The following is a 14,312-nucleotide window of genomic DNA, read 5'->3' as shown; positions in this document are numbered from 1 at the left end:
CCAGCTTAAATGCAAATGGCTGGTTACCTCCTAATTTTCAAAGCTAATTCAAGTACCGTGTCTTTCCCCAGGCTGCTTTCTATAAAAGTTTACAAGGGCATGGCCACTGAGATATAAAGTTTACTTCTTGTTGATAGCTTCTCATGGTGTAAAATAGAAACTCCAATGGTGACAGCTCTGTCTTTATATGGCTGGATAGAAGGAATTAAGGAATTGGAAATATCATCTGTTCTTCCAAAACAATCCCAGAAAGAGCATATAATATATATTTCTTTACCGTACTCACACCAAGAACCTACTGGCTCAGGCACATTATAGACTGACCTAAGCTCCTATTGATCAGCTGAGCATCAGTGGCCTCTTAGCCATGCTCTTATGAATTATGCTTTCCTGAACCTTGCAGGAAAAGGTTTGCACTGGCATATGTTTTACCTCACATATGTATGAGGCTACAAGCATATACCCCACTAATTATCACTGGTCAGTGTATGTGTGGTAGCTCAATATGTTATCATTCAGTTGTGTGCCAGAGGCATCAGACACTAAGCTACAAAACCACTCACAAGGTTCAGTTGGCAACTGGGGAATCACAAAGTCTCCAGAAGTCAAAAATAAGTGTAAATAGTGCTAGAAGCAAGGCCAGGGGCACAAGCTAATAGAGTGTGGAGAAAATCTCTAGAGTGTGAGAGGAAAAAAAAGTAACTTTGTATGTGTAGGTATGCCCAGATAGAACTCGGCAAAATACCATAATTATTTAAACAAATACAAGATTTATCAAAATGATAGTTTGCCATGATCACTACAAACAATTCTTAAGGGAAATAAGTATAAAATAGCATAATGCTCCATGCTGTTTTCAGAACATCCACCTAAGATGTGAACCCATTTTGTGAATTTTCACCCACTACAACCCCTTTCTTTCCGTTTTCTCTTTGCAGTACAATGATTATGTTCATTTTATCGAACCCTGTTTTAAGGGTATCCTGGTACAAGCAGACAGAGATAACAGAGAGGTGAGTACCAGGCTCCTTTCAATGTTATTCAGGTAGTTCTCTTATTGCAATAAGTACATGGGGTTAAGATGCTGCAGCCTGAAACTTCAGGGACAAGAAACAACCATTGCCCAGAAGCGCGTGGGTTTGCACTTCAGAAACAAACACCAGTTCAGTGGCGTGCGCCGAGTCCTTGGTTCACCTTTGCTTACATGAAGCCGCTGTAATGTCAAGTCAGCTGGCAAGCTACATGCCAGCAACCAGCTTCCCTGTATCACAGCAGACTCGGCACCACCACTGCCTGAGCACGAGTGGACCTGGCCCAGGCTGTTGTGGAAAAACAGCATGCAGAAGGCAAAGGTTCTCCATCTCTGAAACCCCAAGTCCTCAGATCTTGGAAAGGAGAAAAATCAGCCCTTTCCCAGTGAATATGTTCTCAGCCTGGCCTCACTCTTTGCCAGGGTGCATTGCCAGCAAGCATCCTCTGATGAGGGGGTTTGCTGCTCTGATGCAGGAGGGCTCAGCAGCCCCAAGTTTATCAGCCTGCATCCAGCTGCTCCACTGTCCTCCAGGCTGACTTGTATTTTTAGCTTTCTTACTGTTTTTTTTTTCTTACTTTTTCTCTCAATATTAATACCACGGAGGTACCATACTCCTTCATGTCTTTTACAACCATATTTCTCCAAATTTCTTTCCCAGCTTAGCCCTGAGTATGACTCCAGAGGGTGATATCTCCTGCAGTGGTACCCAAAGAAACCCCTAGCCTTTTGGGCACTGTCCATCCTACAGAGAGTACTCTCTGAGGGATTCATTTACAATCAGCCCAATGCCTGTTAAAATTTGAATGCTTGTCTACTACTTTTGTTTTTCCCAATCCTGTTGCTATTGCATGCACAGGAATGTTTGTTTGGTTGGTTTTTTCCTGAAGGGGTGGATAAGGGAAAGCCCAGTTTCTAATATTTTGTCACTTGGGTGATGTTCCATGGACCACCAATGGTTCACAGCCCACAGGCTGAGAAATGCAGTCCTGCTGTGGCTGCCTGGGGGTAGGTGCAACGTGATGGCACTGCCAGTGGAGCAGCCACTTGACCTTCCCATCTCTGTCCATCACAGTGCAGCACTGCCCCACCAGCACTGGTGAAGGGTTGGCAGCCTGATGGCACAGACTTTTCCAGGTTACCCTTTCCTCCTATAGTCCAAGGGAGTTCCCTGCCTGCAACTAATTTCTGCCTTTTTGCCTCTCTTCCGGCTAGCATTTCAAGCAGCTGGTGGATGAACTGCAGGCAAAAGGAGTGGGGACCGTAAACAAGGCCTTGACAGAGTCCTTCAAAATCCTGAGAGAGGTAAGAGAGGTGGTGCTGATGCTTGCATCGGGCACACATGTCCCTGCCAACCCCTACTTTCCCCTCTACGTTTAACGACTTAGTACATCCATCACAGTGCTGCAGCAGGGCCCAAATTTGTGACAAGTAGCGTGCAGGGGTGACCTGGCTTCGGGGAGCTGTTGGTTTGTGCCTGATGCCCTGGGGCTGCCGATCCCTGATCAGGAGCTGACAAGGCTGTGGCCTCATGAGTGGGCATCGCCCAGACCCCTTGGTTATAGATGGTGGCAATTAAATATGACTTATCAGCCGAAGGCAACAATTCCATTTGTAATTAATGTTATTAGTGAGCCTTGGTAAGTAGATGGTGATGAAGACATGAAAGATTTTTCTCAGGCTTCAGATTTATTTCAATGTCACTTTGCTGAGTATCAGTGCTTGGGGAAGAAAACAGGTACAGGAGAATTAATCAGTCAGTCTGATCATGTCCTGTGATAAGAACTGTGAACGATTTATTGCCTTATGTGAACAATTGGGACTTCAGTAGCCTGGAGGTAAAAATAAGACTTAACTCTGTTTCTTAAGGAAAGTTAACAAAAAAAAAGACCAAGAACCAGCTGAACACCCCCACCTCCTCATGGCACTGTCTGTAGTGTAGACGGTACTTGTCTGTAATGATGCCAATGCCTTTGGTGCTGACAAAAATACGTACATGGTATGATGCTAGTGGCCATAATGATGACATTGATGTTAAAGGTAGTGTGCTAGAGGTCCTGTCACCCTGGGAAGGATTCTTCACTCTTATTTATTTTACAAACTGAAAGTTTAAGTTTGTTGTCTGTGGTGATGCTGTTCCTGATTTATGTCAGTGCAGGCACGATCAGAGTTGAACCCAGGGATGGTGGAAGCTGAGCTGACTTGTCAGCAATGATAGAAACGTAACGGTTTAAACGGCATCCTGAGAAGAGTGTGGTGTAGCCTTGGCATTGCAGTAATAGGCTGGCAGCACTCCTAGTAGTAATGGTTCAGTATCTTTGGAGGAAGATATTTACTGAGATGACCAGGGAAGTAGTAATGATATAATGCATGCCTGCCAGATTTATCTACATGTATCCTTGTACTTTATGACAAAATTAACTTTATCTTTAAAACCAAAGATCCACAGCCTATATAGGCCTGTGTTGTATGAATCAGAATATTTAAACAACTTTTCCACCAGAGGAAAAATGGTTTCTTAATATGTAATGTGGCACTGGTTACATACAGTGACAACATATTAAAGAAGCCCAATGCAGTACAACTGCAGACTCTCTCAACCAGCACAGCTTTGAAAGTCTCAGTGGAGAATAATTGAGCGTAACCCTAATGAAAGCCTGCTTGCCCCAGCTGAAATAGCAGCCAGCCATGCCAGGCACAGACACCAAAACTGGTCTGGTTCCACTAATAAGGAGACCTCGCACCTCCTTTCTGGCAGGCATGGCTCACTCAACAGACTAGTCAATCCTCAAGCCTCCAGGAGGCAGAATCTTTATAAAACCCTGCATATTTTGAGCCAGGTATGCCCATGGGAAATAGAAGGTACATTGTGGAACAGCTGAGACAGAAAAAACTGTCCTCCACTGACACAGCTGGACCAAAAATACCTCCAGAGAGAGTAATGTCCATGCAGCCCAGTGGACTAACATAACTCCACTTCAGTAATAGAGAACAGAGGCAGGTAGAGAAAATATTTTTCCTCTCTATTTGGCATCAAAAATGCAGTCAGCAGTTTAAGTAGTTATTACTTATCTTGATCCTTGTTGATTCTCGCTTGGCTAATGAGCTTAAAACAGCTCTGAGATTGCTCTTAGACAGTACAGCACCCAGTGGTGATAAAACCTTTTGATGTTATTCACTCACAAGGTGAGGTGCTGCTTCCCTCACGCATTTTGTTATCACTTCAGATGCAGGGAGAAGGCAACTGGCTCAGGCATTTGAACATCTTCCTTTGAGCATCTGCAGATGAGGAAAGGTGTCTGTTGTCTCAGTGACTGCTGGTGTCACACTTCTTTGCATCTTGGAAACTGCTGTCCATGAAACAGGAGTTCAGAAACAGTAACTTTGTTGTCAAAGAAAGGTGTGAAACAGGGCTATATAGCTCTTCCATCCAGCTTTCCTTTCACAGAAACACTGGTCACAGCTTTCTCGCAGTGTGTCATTCAAAAAAGGGTACCACCTGCCAAGTGCTCCTATGCTTTAAGAACTCTCTGAAATCTTCTCTTAGAGCTTCTTAGATCTATATCAGCACTAGGAGAGGAAAAGTGTTTCAGTCAGTATGCCCTGAAACAAACCTGTGCTGCCGCAGTCATGCAGGCTAGACAAGGGGGAACTTTGGTAGAATTGGCCACCCACTTCCCATCAGACAAAATTCACATTCTCAGCTTGTAATCATAGCCGTTCCTCACAGACTGTCCTGTTATTGTTCACAGGAGCACACGTAAGAGAATGAAAATGAAAATTGCTACATCACACTGATGAAACAGGCTTTGCTGATTACAATAGACAACCAGTAATAATATCTGTAATGAAAGTGACTGCAAAATTTCCCTGGTAATTTTCCTCAGTCCAATTGCTCATAGAATTAATAGCCCAGTAGAGACCTACTCAATGAGGTATAAGTAGCAGAGAGCATTTGAAGAAGAGCACAATCTCTCACCGTCTTTGTTTTCCTCCATTATGTTCTGGGGTAGACAGGGCATATTTTAATCTGTGATGCAATTTGCAGAACAGCTTCAGGAGATCAGTTAGCCAGAGCCTCCCCTGCCACTCTCCGCCATGCTCAATAAACCACTTAAACTCTCTGTTTCAATTTAGCCACACACCAAGTGGTTTCAATAAAATATGCATCCCAGGGAAACCATGGTCTTAAGCATACATTTATAAAGTGCTTCAAAATTCTCAGGTGTCAAGTACTACCTTTTGAGCTCCTTTCTTATTTATCAAGTTTTAGTCTATGTCAGTGCTATCTTTGTTTCAACAAGCTTGGCACGCCTTGTCCTCTCAACCTTTTCCTGTAGGAATTATACCCCTCTGTTCTGGCTGCTGCTCTGCTCACGGCTGCTTCCAAGCTGCCTGTCTTCCCTGAAACCCCATCCTCCCAACAGTATGTAAGTGCTGCAGCTGAGAGCTATCAAGTGCTAAGCAGAGCAGAATAATTACCTTCCTTGTTTTACACACCACAGTCCTCTTAACACAACCTAAGACAACAGCTCCCTTTCTTCAGACACTGTCACATTGTTAATTCCTATCCAGTTGATCTGCCTTTGTGGTATTCCTCTCCAGCTAGTATTCAGCCTCCTGTTCAGTATTTGAGCCTTTGACTATCCTTTCCAATGTGCATCAATTGTAAAAGTATTTATAGATTTTTATAGACATGCCAAATATATGCATGTACATATATACATATGCAAATGCATACCCCTTAATCCTAAGAAAGTCATATCTATATAGTCATACATTTGTTAGATATGAATCTTTTAGGATTAGATAGTACAAAATCTGTGACCCATGGGTCCTCCTTTCTCAGGATCCACTCAGACTATTTTGAAAGCTGATATTTTTTGACCCTATGGAGGAAAAGAAACCTCAGGTTCTGCTTTCCGAGGCCATCTTGGAATGATGCCTTCTCTTAACACCAAGCTGTTTTAATGGTACCTTGACTCACTGCTCAACTTGGAAGTGACATAAATTTTGAGGCTAATTATGACTAGGTCACTCTAAAAATGGCTATAGGTGAAAAAATGATTGCACTGGTAACAAACTAGATTTCAGTGAGATGTAAAATTCTGTGTAGCTTGAGCAAACTAGTGTTGTAAAAAGAATGAACTTCTCTGCTGATGTGAGTAATCAAAGGAGGTTTTGGCCCCTTATGCCCCACCTCTGTGGGGAAGCATCTCATTTGCGCACTCACAAGAGGACTGTGTTACTATTTCTTCTAGCAATGTGTGTGAGCAAGTGGTTGTTGTGGTGCTTTGCTGCTAGCCACGGTTCAAAACCATAACATAGACATTTAAAGACAGTTTACCTAGTTTCTTCCCTGCTTGTAACATTTGCATTTTCCACTGATTCCCTCTTAATCTCTTGGGATCTCATACAGTCCCAGTCAGGTCTCAGCCCATGAGGCAAGTAGTCCAGCAACACCTCCTACAATTCCTTCCTCTGAGTACGTATTATGCAAATGCTTTCAATTAACTTTTTCTTTAACCCTATCACTTTGTGACCTTGCTTGTAATCTGTTCATTCTTTTCTTTGTTTCTTACCACTTCAGTATGTACCCAGCCATTACAATATCATCGTTTTGATGATGAAGTATGGAGGCTATAAAGCATTTCTGCCTGACCATTTCTCTCAGTTTTTTATCATCTGGCAACATACTCTCTTTTACTCCCTTTCTTCTTCTCTGAACATTTATAAATCTTTTCTTGATTTCACTTGCGTTTTTATGGACCTGGATTCTGCAGAACATTTTTCAGGATACGCAAAGCTCAGGATTTCCTTCTTACCAGTTTATGTCATTTTGTTTAATGCCATCTCTTGTTTCTTCACTGGCTTTCTGTTTCCTTCTCTACTGATAATTTTTCTACCCATGAGATACTTTCCACTAAGTCTGAATTTTCAGTAATTCTGGAGGCCGCTCTGGAGGCAGGTCCGCACAAGAATGGGGCAGGAGGAGATGGAGAGGGGCTGCTCAGTCATCTGGCCAGGTGTGTATGTAATCAGCACATGTGCCTGTACATCACTGAGCTATGCTGATGTTCCTATTGCTTCACTAGTAACACTGTGCCAGGCTATAACTGCAAAGTTAATGGCAATGAGCAAACAAGGGAGTACAAGAGACAATGACCCTGATTTAATTAGATCATGTCTATTACTCCTGTCTGCGTGACCAAAGTTATACAGGAGAATATGTAGCTCCATGCCTCATTCACCGATTGCAGCTCTAGCTCTCATCTCTTCAGACATCTGTTCTGTGGACATCTTGTTCCTCATCTCCCCTTCTTTCATGCTCCTGAGACTTCAGTCAGAGCAGGGAATTATGCTCAGAGCTTGATGTGAACGCAGTCAGATCATTTGCTACAGCTGCAGCCAGCCACAAAAGGACCTAAAAATAAGGGATTACCTCTGTTCATTTGTTTTCTAAATCTGTCTTTTTAATCTCTATTTCTATGACACTGATGATCTCATTTTCCTTGTTGAAAATATCATATACTCCTGTAATTAAGAGAGTGTTAGTTCTAATACAGCATCTAATTTCTCAGTATCTCGGCATTACGAGATCTGAAGTAAGCTACATGAAAAAATGTCTTAAATAGTTTGATGAAATGGTGGGTGACCTTAATTAAGTGTTAATTTAATAATCATCTAAACAAAACATGTTGTAGGTTGCTACAGTCTGGAATAAGCTGCTTTCATAACTACAAGGTTCGCTTATCTGTGATCTGAAGCTCATTCTGACAGCATCTCCCACACCATCGTAACCCTATGCCTCCCTGATGGATGCTCACACTAGCTGTTGTCTCTGATAACACAGTTGTCTCTCCACACAGTTGATCTCTGTCCTAAGAGTAGTTTACTTGAGATTCCTTGTCTCTTTCCTATCTGATGGTCTGCAGCAGAATCCCATGTGGCTGTCAACTGCTTTTCCCCTTTTGTTTGCACTAAGAGCATCCTGTGCTTGTTCCTGTTGTGCACCCTCAGCCTTTGCCCTGAGGCTCTTTGCTGAGCCGGGGGCACATGTGCTCTGACCCTTCCTGGAGCTCCAATTACCCTGTAGCTGGCACTGATTTTTTTTTCTGTGGTAGAAGGTGTAGAATTTTTTCAGACCATTGGTAAGGTCAGACCTTTGGGACTCTGTAGAGAAAAGACATGAGAGATCCCCACTGCTGGGTTGGCATGACCGCAGCAGCAGAGGTACAGTCTGTCTCCCCTCTGAAAGAGGAGGTGCACACCCAGACACCTCATCCTGATTCAGTACACTATTTTTTTTTTGCCTGATAACAGCTACTTAGAAATGACCCTATTACTCCACCCTTCTCTCTCAAGATAGTCTCTACTGATTCTAGTCAGTGATACAAGTAACGGGATTACAATGAAACAGGGAGAGATGGGTTCATAAGTGTGGTAATTCAGAACCTGTTGAATCCACGCTTACTGCAGTAGATTAACAGGTACTTCAGTGATGTTCAGAGTAATGTTGAAGGAGGCAGACTGAGAACATAAATGGTGGTGGAAGGAGACATTATGGTGACATTAGCACTGAACCTGGTACTTTCATAATAAGGAACAATCACAGAGGTAATGGTAGGAGTGGTGAAATGACTGGGGAAATCTGGGCTTGGAGTTGGCTTCCAGGTATTGATGTTCATGATGCTGATCTGCAGCAGAACCACAAGTACCATCCGTGTTGGTAAAGACGTTTGCCTTCTGTCCTAACATAGCATTACCAAACCAGAAGGGACTTGTGAATCAAACGCTAAAACATCTAAAAAGTCCCAGTTCATGCCCTGTACTCTTATTCTCCCATCCAGTGCTTGCTTTTATTTTACGCAATTAGTCTTGCCACTTATATACCTCTTTCCTCATTTATAAGATGTAACCACCCTCTCCAGTTTAAAATTGCTCCTCTGTTTGATATAACCCTAGTCACCTTCAATTAGTCTCCCATATACCCTCCATCTCATGTCATTGCCTCTCATTAATCTCTTGTGCAGAGTTGTCATATCTTCCTCTTTCCATATTTTTTTACTTTGCATCAGTTTCTGTATCCTCCTTTGTTGATTAGACTTTTCCTTGCTCAGAGCATAGAAGCAGTGAGATGCTGTGCAAGAAGAAGAGCCTACTGACACCGAGCTAGAAGCTGCAGCAAAGCAGCTGCTCATTTTTGTGCCTTGATGACCCCTGCTACCTCCTCTGGTGACTGCTAATTCAACACCTGTGTTGGTGCTGCGTAACGCACTTAGCTCTCTAGAGCCGGTGTACCTGTGGGCATGAGAGGTGAACGGCTCCACACGCAGGAGCACTAGATAACCAGTGCTTGAAGGCTGGTCTTCCTGCCTGAACAGGAAGGGTCTGACTTACCTGTAAGAGCACGCCTGTTCAACACCTCTCCCTCTGTCCTTGGGAGCACATGCACATTTGCACCACAGTCACAGCATACTTCCACTCTACCTTAAATACCACTTACTCACAGATAACAGGTCCTCTGTCACTACAGTGTACGGCCTATCTGGCACATTCATAACCTGTTTCTGCCCTGATGGCAGTAGCCTTCTTTTTTCACGCACTCATGCCTTTCTCTGCCAGTTTTTGTCAGATTGATGGATTTGCCCTGAAATAATGAGTCTGATTTCCCCCTCCTCTCACATTTTCTGCCATAAAAAGTGACAGTTATTGCTGTCAAATCAGAACTGTAGTGTTTATGGTCAGTCTATAGTCATTTTGCATAAACGAATGCGCTGTGCAAGATGTGAGGCAGCAGGAAATCGCACCCTTCCTCCGCAGCACTTATTTTCTCCTTATTATTTTATTTCTGTAAAGCCTCCTGTGTCCACATGTGCTATGAAGGGCTGTATAAGTAAAAAAATTATATGCAGCATACAAACAGAGTCCTTATTTAAGCAGAGCTCTTTCTGAGCACAGTGTGAGATTTGTGAGAGGAAGTCAGGATCTGGCCCATCATGAATAAATATGCTGCAATTGCACAGAAATGGCCTGTGCTGAGATAACTAATGCTTTTTCTCTCTCTGTTTGTAGTTCAGAGAGGCTGGTCAAGGAGGCTTGTGTAACCAAGCTATCATGCTGATCACAGATGGAGCAGTGGAGGATTATGAAGCTGTGTTTGAAAAATACAACTGGCCAGATCGGAAGGTTTGTCTGGGAAGTGATAAATAGAAAGGGCAAGGAAAGGTGCTATCCTGCTATGGTGGAAATAGGAGAGCATGAGCCAGGATGTCGGGCAGAGCTGTGCATTCACATCCTCCAACACCCGCATGCATCCAGCTATAAACACAAAACAAAGCAGCCAGGCAGGAGCCTGCTGCAGTGATTTCAGAGACAGTAGGATCACAAATGGATATCTGTAGGTCAGTGAAGACTTTTTTTTTCACACATTTAATTTTCTAAAGGCCTGGGCAATCAAAACGTTCTCCTGATACGATGATAAAGACTGAGCTGTGCATTTTAAAATAAAGTTTAAAAAACCAAACACTTTTGCAAATTATTTTAATTCTGTGCAGGACTGTTTATAATTGGTCCTGTTTGGGAAAGGTTTGGCTATTACCAGTTCTTCTGGTGGGCAGGAGAATGGCCCAGACAACCTCTTTGGGTGCCTTACAGCCCTGTTTACTTTGAGGTCTGTGACTACAAGCTTGTACTAGCAAAGCAGACTGTGAAAGTGGAATAGACCACGGCTCATCCTAAACCCTCCTGATTTATTTGTTTATCCCATCCCAGCTAGCAGCAATGCACAAAGGGAGAGAAGCAACCTACCGAGAGACCAGAGCCATAAGGCCGTTAAAGCAGTTTATTTCAGCATTGGCTCTTTTGTTGTTGGTCAAACACAAGAGAAATGGTCAAGCTTTCTCTAAATTATTCATATGGCCAGCTGTTCCCCTGGGTAAAGGATTCCTGGAATCTATAAACCTCTCTGCATGTGGTTGCTGAGTGCCTGGCAGAGCATCTATCATAAAATCAAATAGAATTTGCACTTCTGTCTTGTTATTCAGATGATCCCAGGTGCTACTTGGCTTTCCGGGATTATTGTAATTGGAAATGAAGTTCCAGCCCACAAACTGCGAAACAAATGGAGCAAGAGGCTCCGGTCTCTGTGTGAAGGCAGATCTATTGCTCTGTGCCACAAACAGGCATTCACACCAGTGTATAGCAGGATGCCAAACCTCGGCCATTTGGATTTGGTAGCATATTGCAGCCTAATTCTTCTGTCTTTGTGTCTTTGTTCCCAGGTCCGGGTTTTCACTTACCTCATTGGACGGGAGGTCACTTTTGCCCCCAATGTGAAATGGATCGCCTGCAACAACAAAGGTGCTATATGGGAACGGTTCCCCACCCCCCCATCACACGTGGGCTGCAGCCACAGGGCCCTGGACCCGTCTAAGGCTTCCCTGCTATAGCTGGGACCCATGAGCCCACAGCTGGAAGACAACCTAAGGAAAAAGCAGACCCTGCTAGTCCTCATGAATTGTGCCTGTGTCCAACTAACACAAGTCCTCAGTGCTGAGCCACCACATTTTCCTGTCACAGTGCCAAGGGACACTATGACCAAGATTCATGCTGGCTGTAGTCCACCTAAATCCCTGTGCTTATTGTGTCCCAGTTGCTGGCTTTTGACAATCTGTCTAAATCTCTGTCAGAAAGCCTGACATCTTTTGGCTGAGATGTAAAACAAACATCTCTTCTTTAAAGATTTTACAGCATTTTCCACAAGGTCTGCAGGTTAACCCCTCTATCCTGGCCAAATTCTTCGTGTGCCAGTGGTTTCACTGAGGTACCAGAATAGCTTGTTAATCCCACCCTAAAACCAATATTCTCTCTATCTGGCATGAAATGACATGAATGGGAAAATCCATTCAGAGTAAGTGAGTCACCTCTCTGCATTTGGGACCACTTAAAAAGTCCAGTTAGCCCTATCGGAGTCTGCAAGGAGAAAGGAAGAGAGGAAAAAATATTTGGGCATCACTTGGCCTCAGTGTGTCTGGAGAAAGCCAGCAATGCCTGCTACATCAGCATCCTTCTTAAACAGGGAAAGGAGTGGACAACTGAAGCTGGGGGGTGACTAGCTAGGTATATTGTCTATTTTTCCTGTCTGAGCACCGGCTCCAGGAGATAACGGAATGCATGGGTGCGTTTGCCACTGAAAATAATTGACAGACAAGAGCTGCTGGCCTGCAGAATGTGAGCTGGGGATGTTCAAGGCTCAAACATTTGTCTAGTAGCACTATGAATCACACATAACATTTTTAGGTTTTGTTAAATGAAACAAAAACCTGGATTTCCAATTGCATATTCACCTATAAGATTAGTGACAGGGAATTCATGGTGCTGTTGGTTCACCATAAAATGTGAGAATGGATTCTCCTGAATAACCAAAGAGAACAAGAATATGCTATTTGCACTTGAATTCTCACTTGCCAGATGAGCTCTGAAGAAGGCTCACTGATTTTGGTTCTTCTGTTTCAACACATTTTATAGCTCTTTTAGTCCTTGTTTTCAAGCACACTGAATCTGTTTCCACATCACAAAGCTTATCAGATCATGAGCCCTTTCACATGGTAGTGTTTTCCTAGTGGTAGCAAAAGTTTCCATCTTCTCTGAGATACTCTGTCCTATAGCAAGTACAACCAATCAGTTCCATCTGGTGAGAAGCAGGACAGGAGCTAGTTTTGAGGACCTTTTGATAACTTGAGACATTCTTCCCCTTTACTGCTTGTTGTAGTGTTATGGGTCTATCTGCAGGGGAAAGCTCTGAAAATAGGTAACTTGCACTTTTAGGTTCTGCTTCTAATGGGCAGATGAAAGTAGTCATGATCATTGGATGTAAAGCTGGGCAGACTGAAGAGTAGAGTGCTGGAAAAATATCTGGAAGAGAAGCTGGGAGTTTGAGTTTAATATAAAATTGGGGAGGGTAAGTGGGTAGCCTGGTAGCACACATTGTTTGTGTGTGTTTGGTCTTCAGGACCAAAGGCAGCCTGATTAGTGGATGATCTTGCCTAAGACCCAAAGGCTATCTGCTTGGCACGATTCTGGTTATATCAAGACTCCGGACTTGAGCATTGGTCCACTGTTTTGAGAAGAACAGAGCCAGTGCTCTAAAACTCTAGATTTCCACAGAAATGTGTATCCACAGAAGCTTGTGGATGCAAGGCATGTCAAGGCACTTTTTTGTAAAGAGCAGATAAACTCCCCGTGAGATACAGAGTTTGTCATGTAGTTTTCTAGCTTTACACGGACACTCTTTTAAAAATACAGAAACATGTTAACAGAGTGACTCACATTCTTGTTTCTCCATGAAGGCTACTACACTCAGATCTCCACACTGGCGGATGTCCAGGAGAATGTGATGGAGTACCTGCATGTGCTCAGCCGCCCCATGGTCATCAACCACGACCATGACATTATTTGGACTGAAGCCTACATGGACAGTGCGGTAAGGATCTACAGCACAAGGCTTTAGTCAGCAAACAGCAGGGCTTATGGGTCAAACTGGCAAAGGTGTTAGACATTTAGCTAGCATGTTAGGCATAGAACTTGTCCCAGCTTCCCATCTAAATATCTTAGGTGTATCAGATTCTAAATAAAGTCCTGAAACTTATGTAAAACCAGGAGTTAGTTGATTGATAGAAATTACTGGTGTCTGGCTCTGCTGAGACAGACAATATTTCTTTTCTGCTCACTCCTGGAGTTGAGATGTCTGCAGTCTCAGGTCTGAATCTGCAGTGACCCAGGAGCCCAGGACTAATCACACAGGCACAGCATGACTTAAGTAGTGCTTCTGTGAAAGCAGGTTACCTTCTAAAGGATTATTCACAGGAAAGATTATTTACAGTTTAGGATACGGGTCACAGAGATTTATTTCCTCCAGCCCAGTAGCTAACTGCATACTGCTTGCCACTCAAGGATACAGATCTCAGTTTGGGAAGCAGAGTCACTCTTCTGTTCCTTGGGCCAGCAAGACTTAATGTCACTGCAGCGGCCCTGTGCTCAGCCCTGTGGATAAAGGACACATCACCAAAGGACCAGACAGTCAGCACTCCCAGTGCCCCTTTGCTTAGTCTCAGGCCAGCCCTGCAGGAAGGCTGAAGACATTTGTAGCACAAGCAGGTGCTATTGCAGTGTTGTGTTGCCAAGGCAGCTTTGAAATTCAGAGGAGTGAAGGGAAGGACAAAGGAGTAGACTGCCACTGAAGGACCCTTCCTCTGCACTTCCCCAAACAGAAGTTCCTCGG

At 43.6% G+C, this 14,312-nt stretch overlaps 1 protein-coding gene across 1 annotated transcript in view; it reads left to right on the top strand.

Moving 5' to 3' along the window:
- The window catches only part of LOC104468437 (voltage-dependent calcium channel subunit alpha-2/delta-4-like), a gene marked incomplete at its 5' end in the record, with an annotated part of 43,339 nt that overhangs the window by 8,255 nt on the left and 20,772 nt on the right, over positions 1 to 14,312 (top strand). Inside the window, 5 exons of the mRNA XM_010082555.1 lie at positions 939 to 1,013; positions 2,246 to 2,335; positions 10,106 to 10,219; positions 11,314 to 11,392; positions 13,381 to 13,514. Of these exons, the coding sequence (XP_010080857.1) occupies positions 939 to 1,013; positions 2,246 to 2,335; positions 10,106 to 10,219; positions 11,314 to 11,392; positions 13,381 to 13,514 (492 nt within the window). The remainder of the gene's footprint in view (positions 1 to 938; positions 1,014 to 2,245; positions 2,336 to 10,105; positions 10,220 to 11,313; positions 11,393 to 13,380; positions 13,515 to 14,312) is intronic.

Source organism: Pterocles gutturalis, unplaced genomic scaffold (assembly GCF_000699245.1).
Source record: "Pterocles gutturalis isolate BGI_N339 unplaced genomic scaffold, ASM69924v1 scaffold42829, whole genome shotgun sequence".
Classification (NCBI taxonomy): domain Eukaryota; kingdom Metazoa; phylum Chordata; class Aves; order Pterocliformes; family Pteroclidae; genus Pterocles; species Pterocles gutturalis.
The sequence above is the reverse complement of the archived record's forward strand: the minus strand, read 5'-3'. Positions and strand labels throughout refer to the sequence as shown.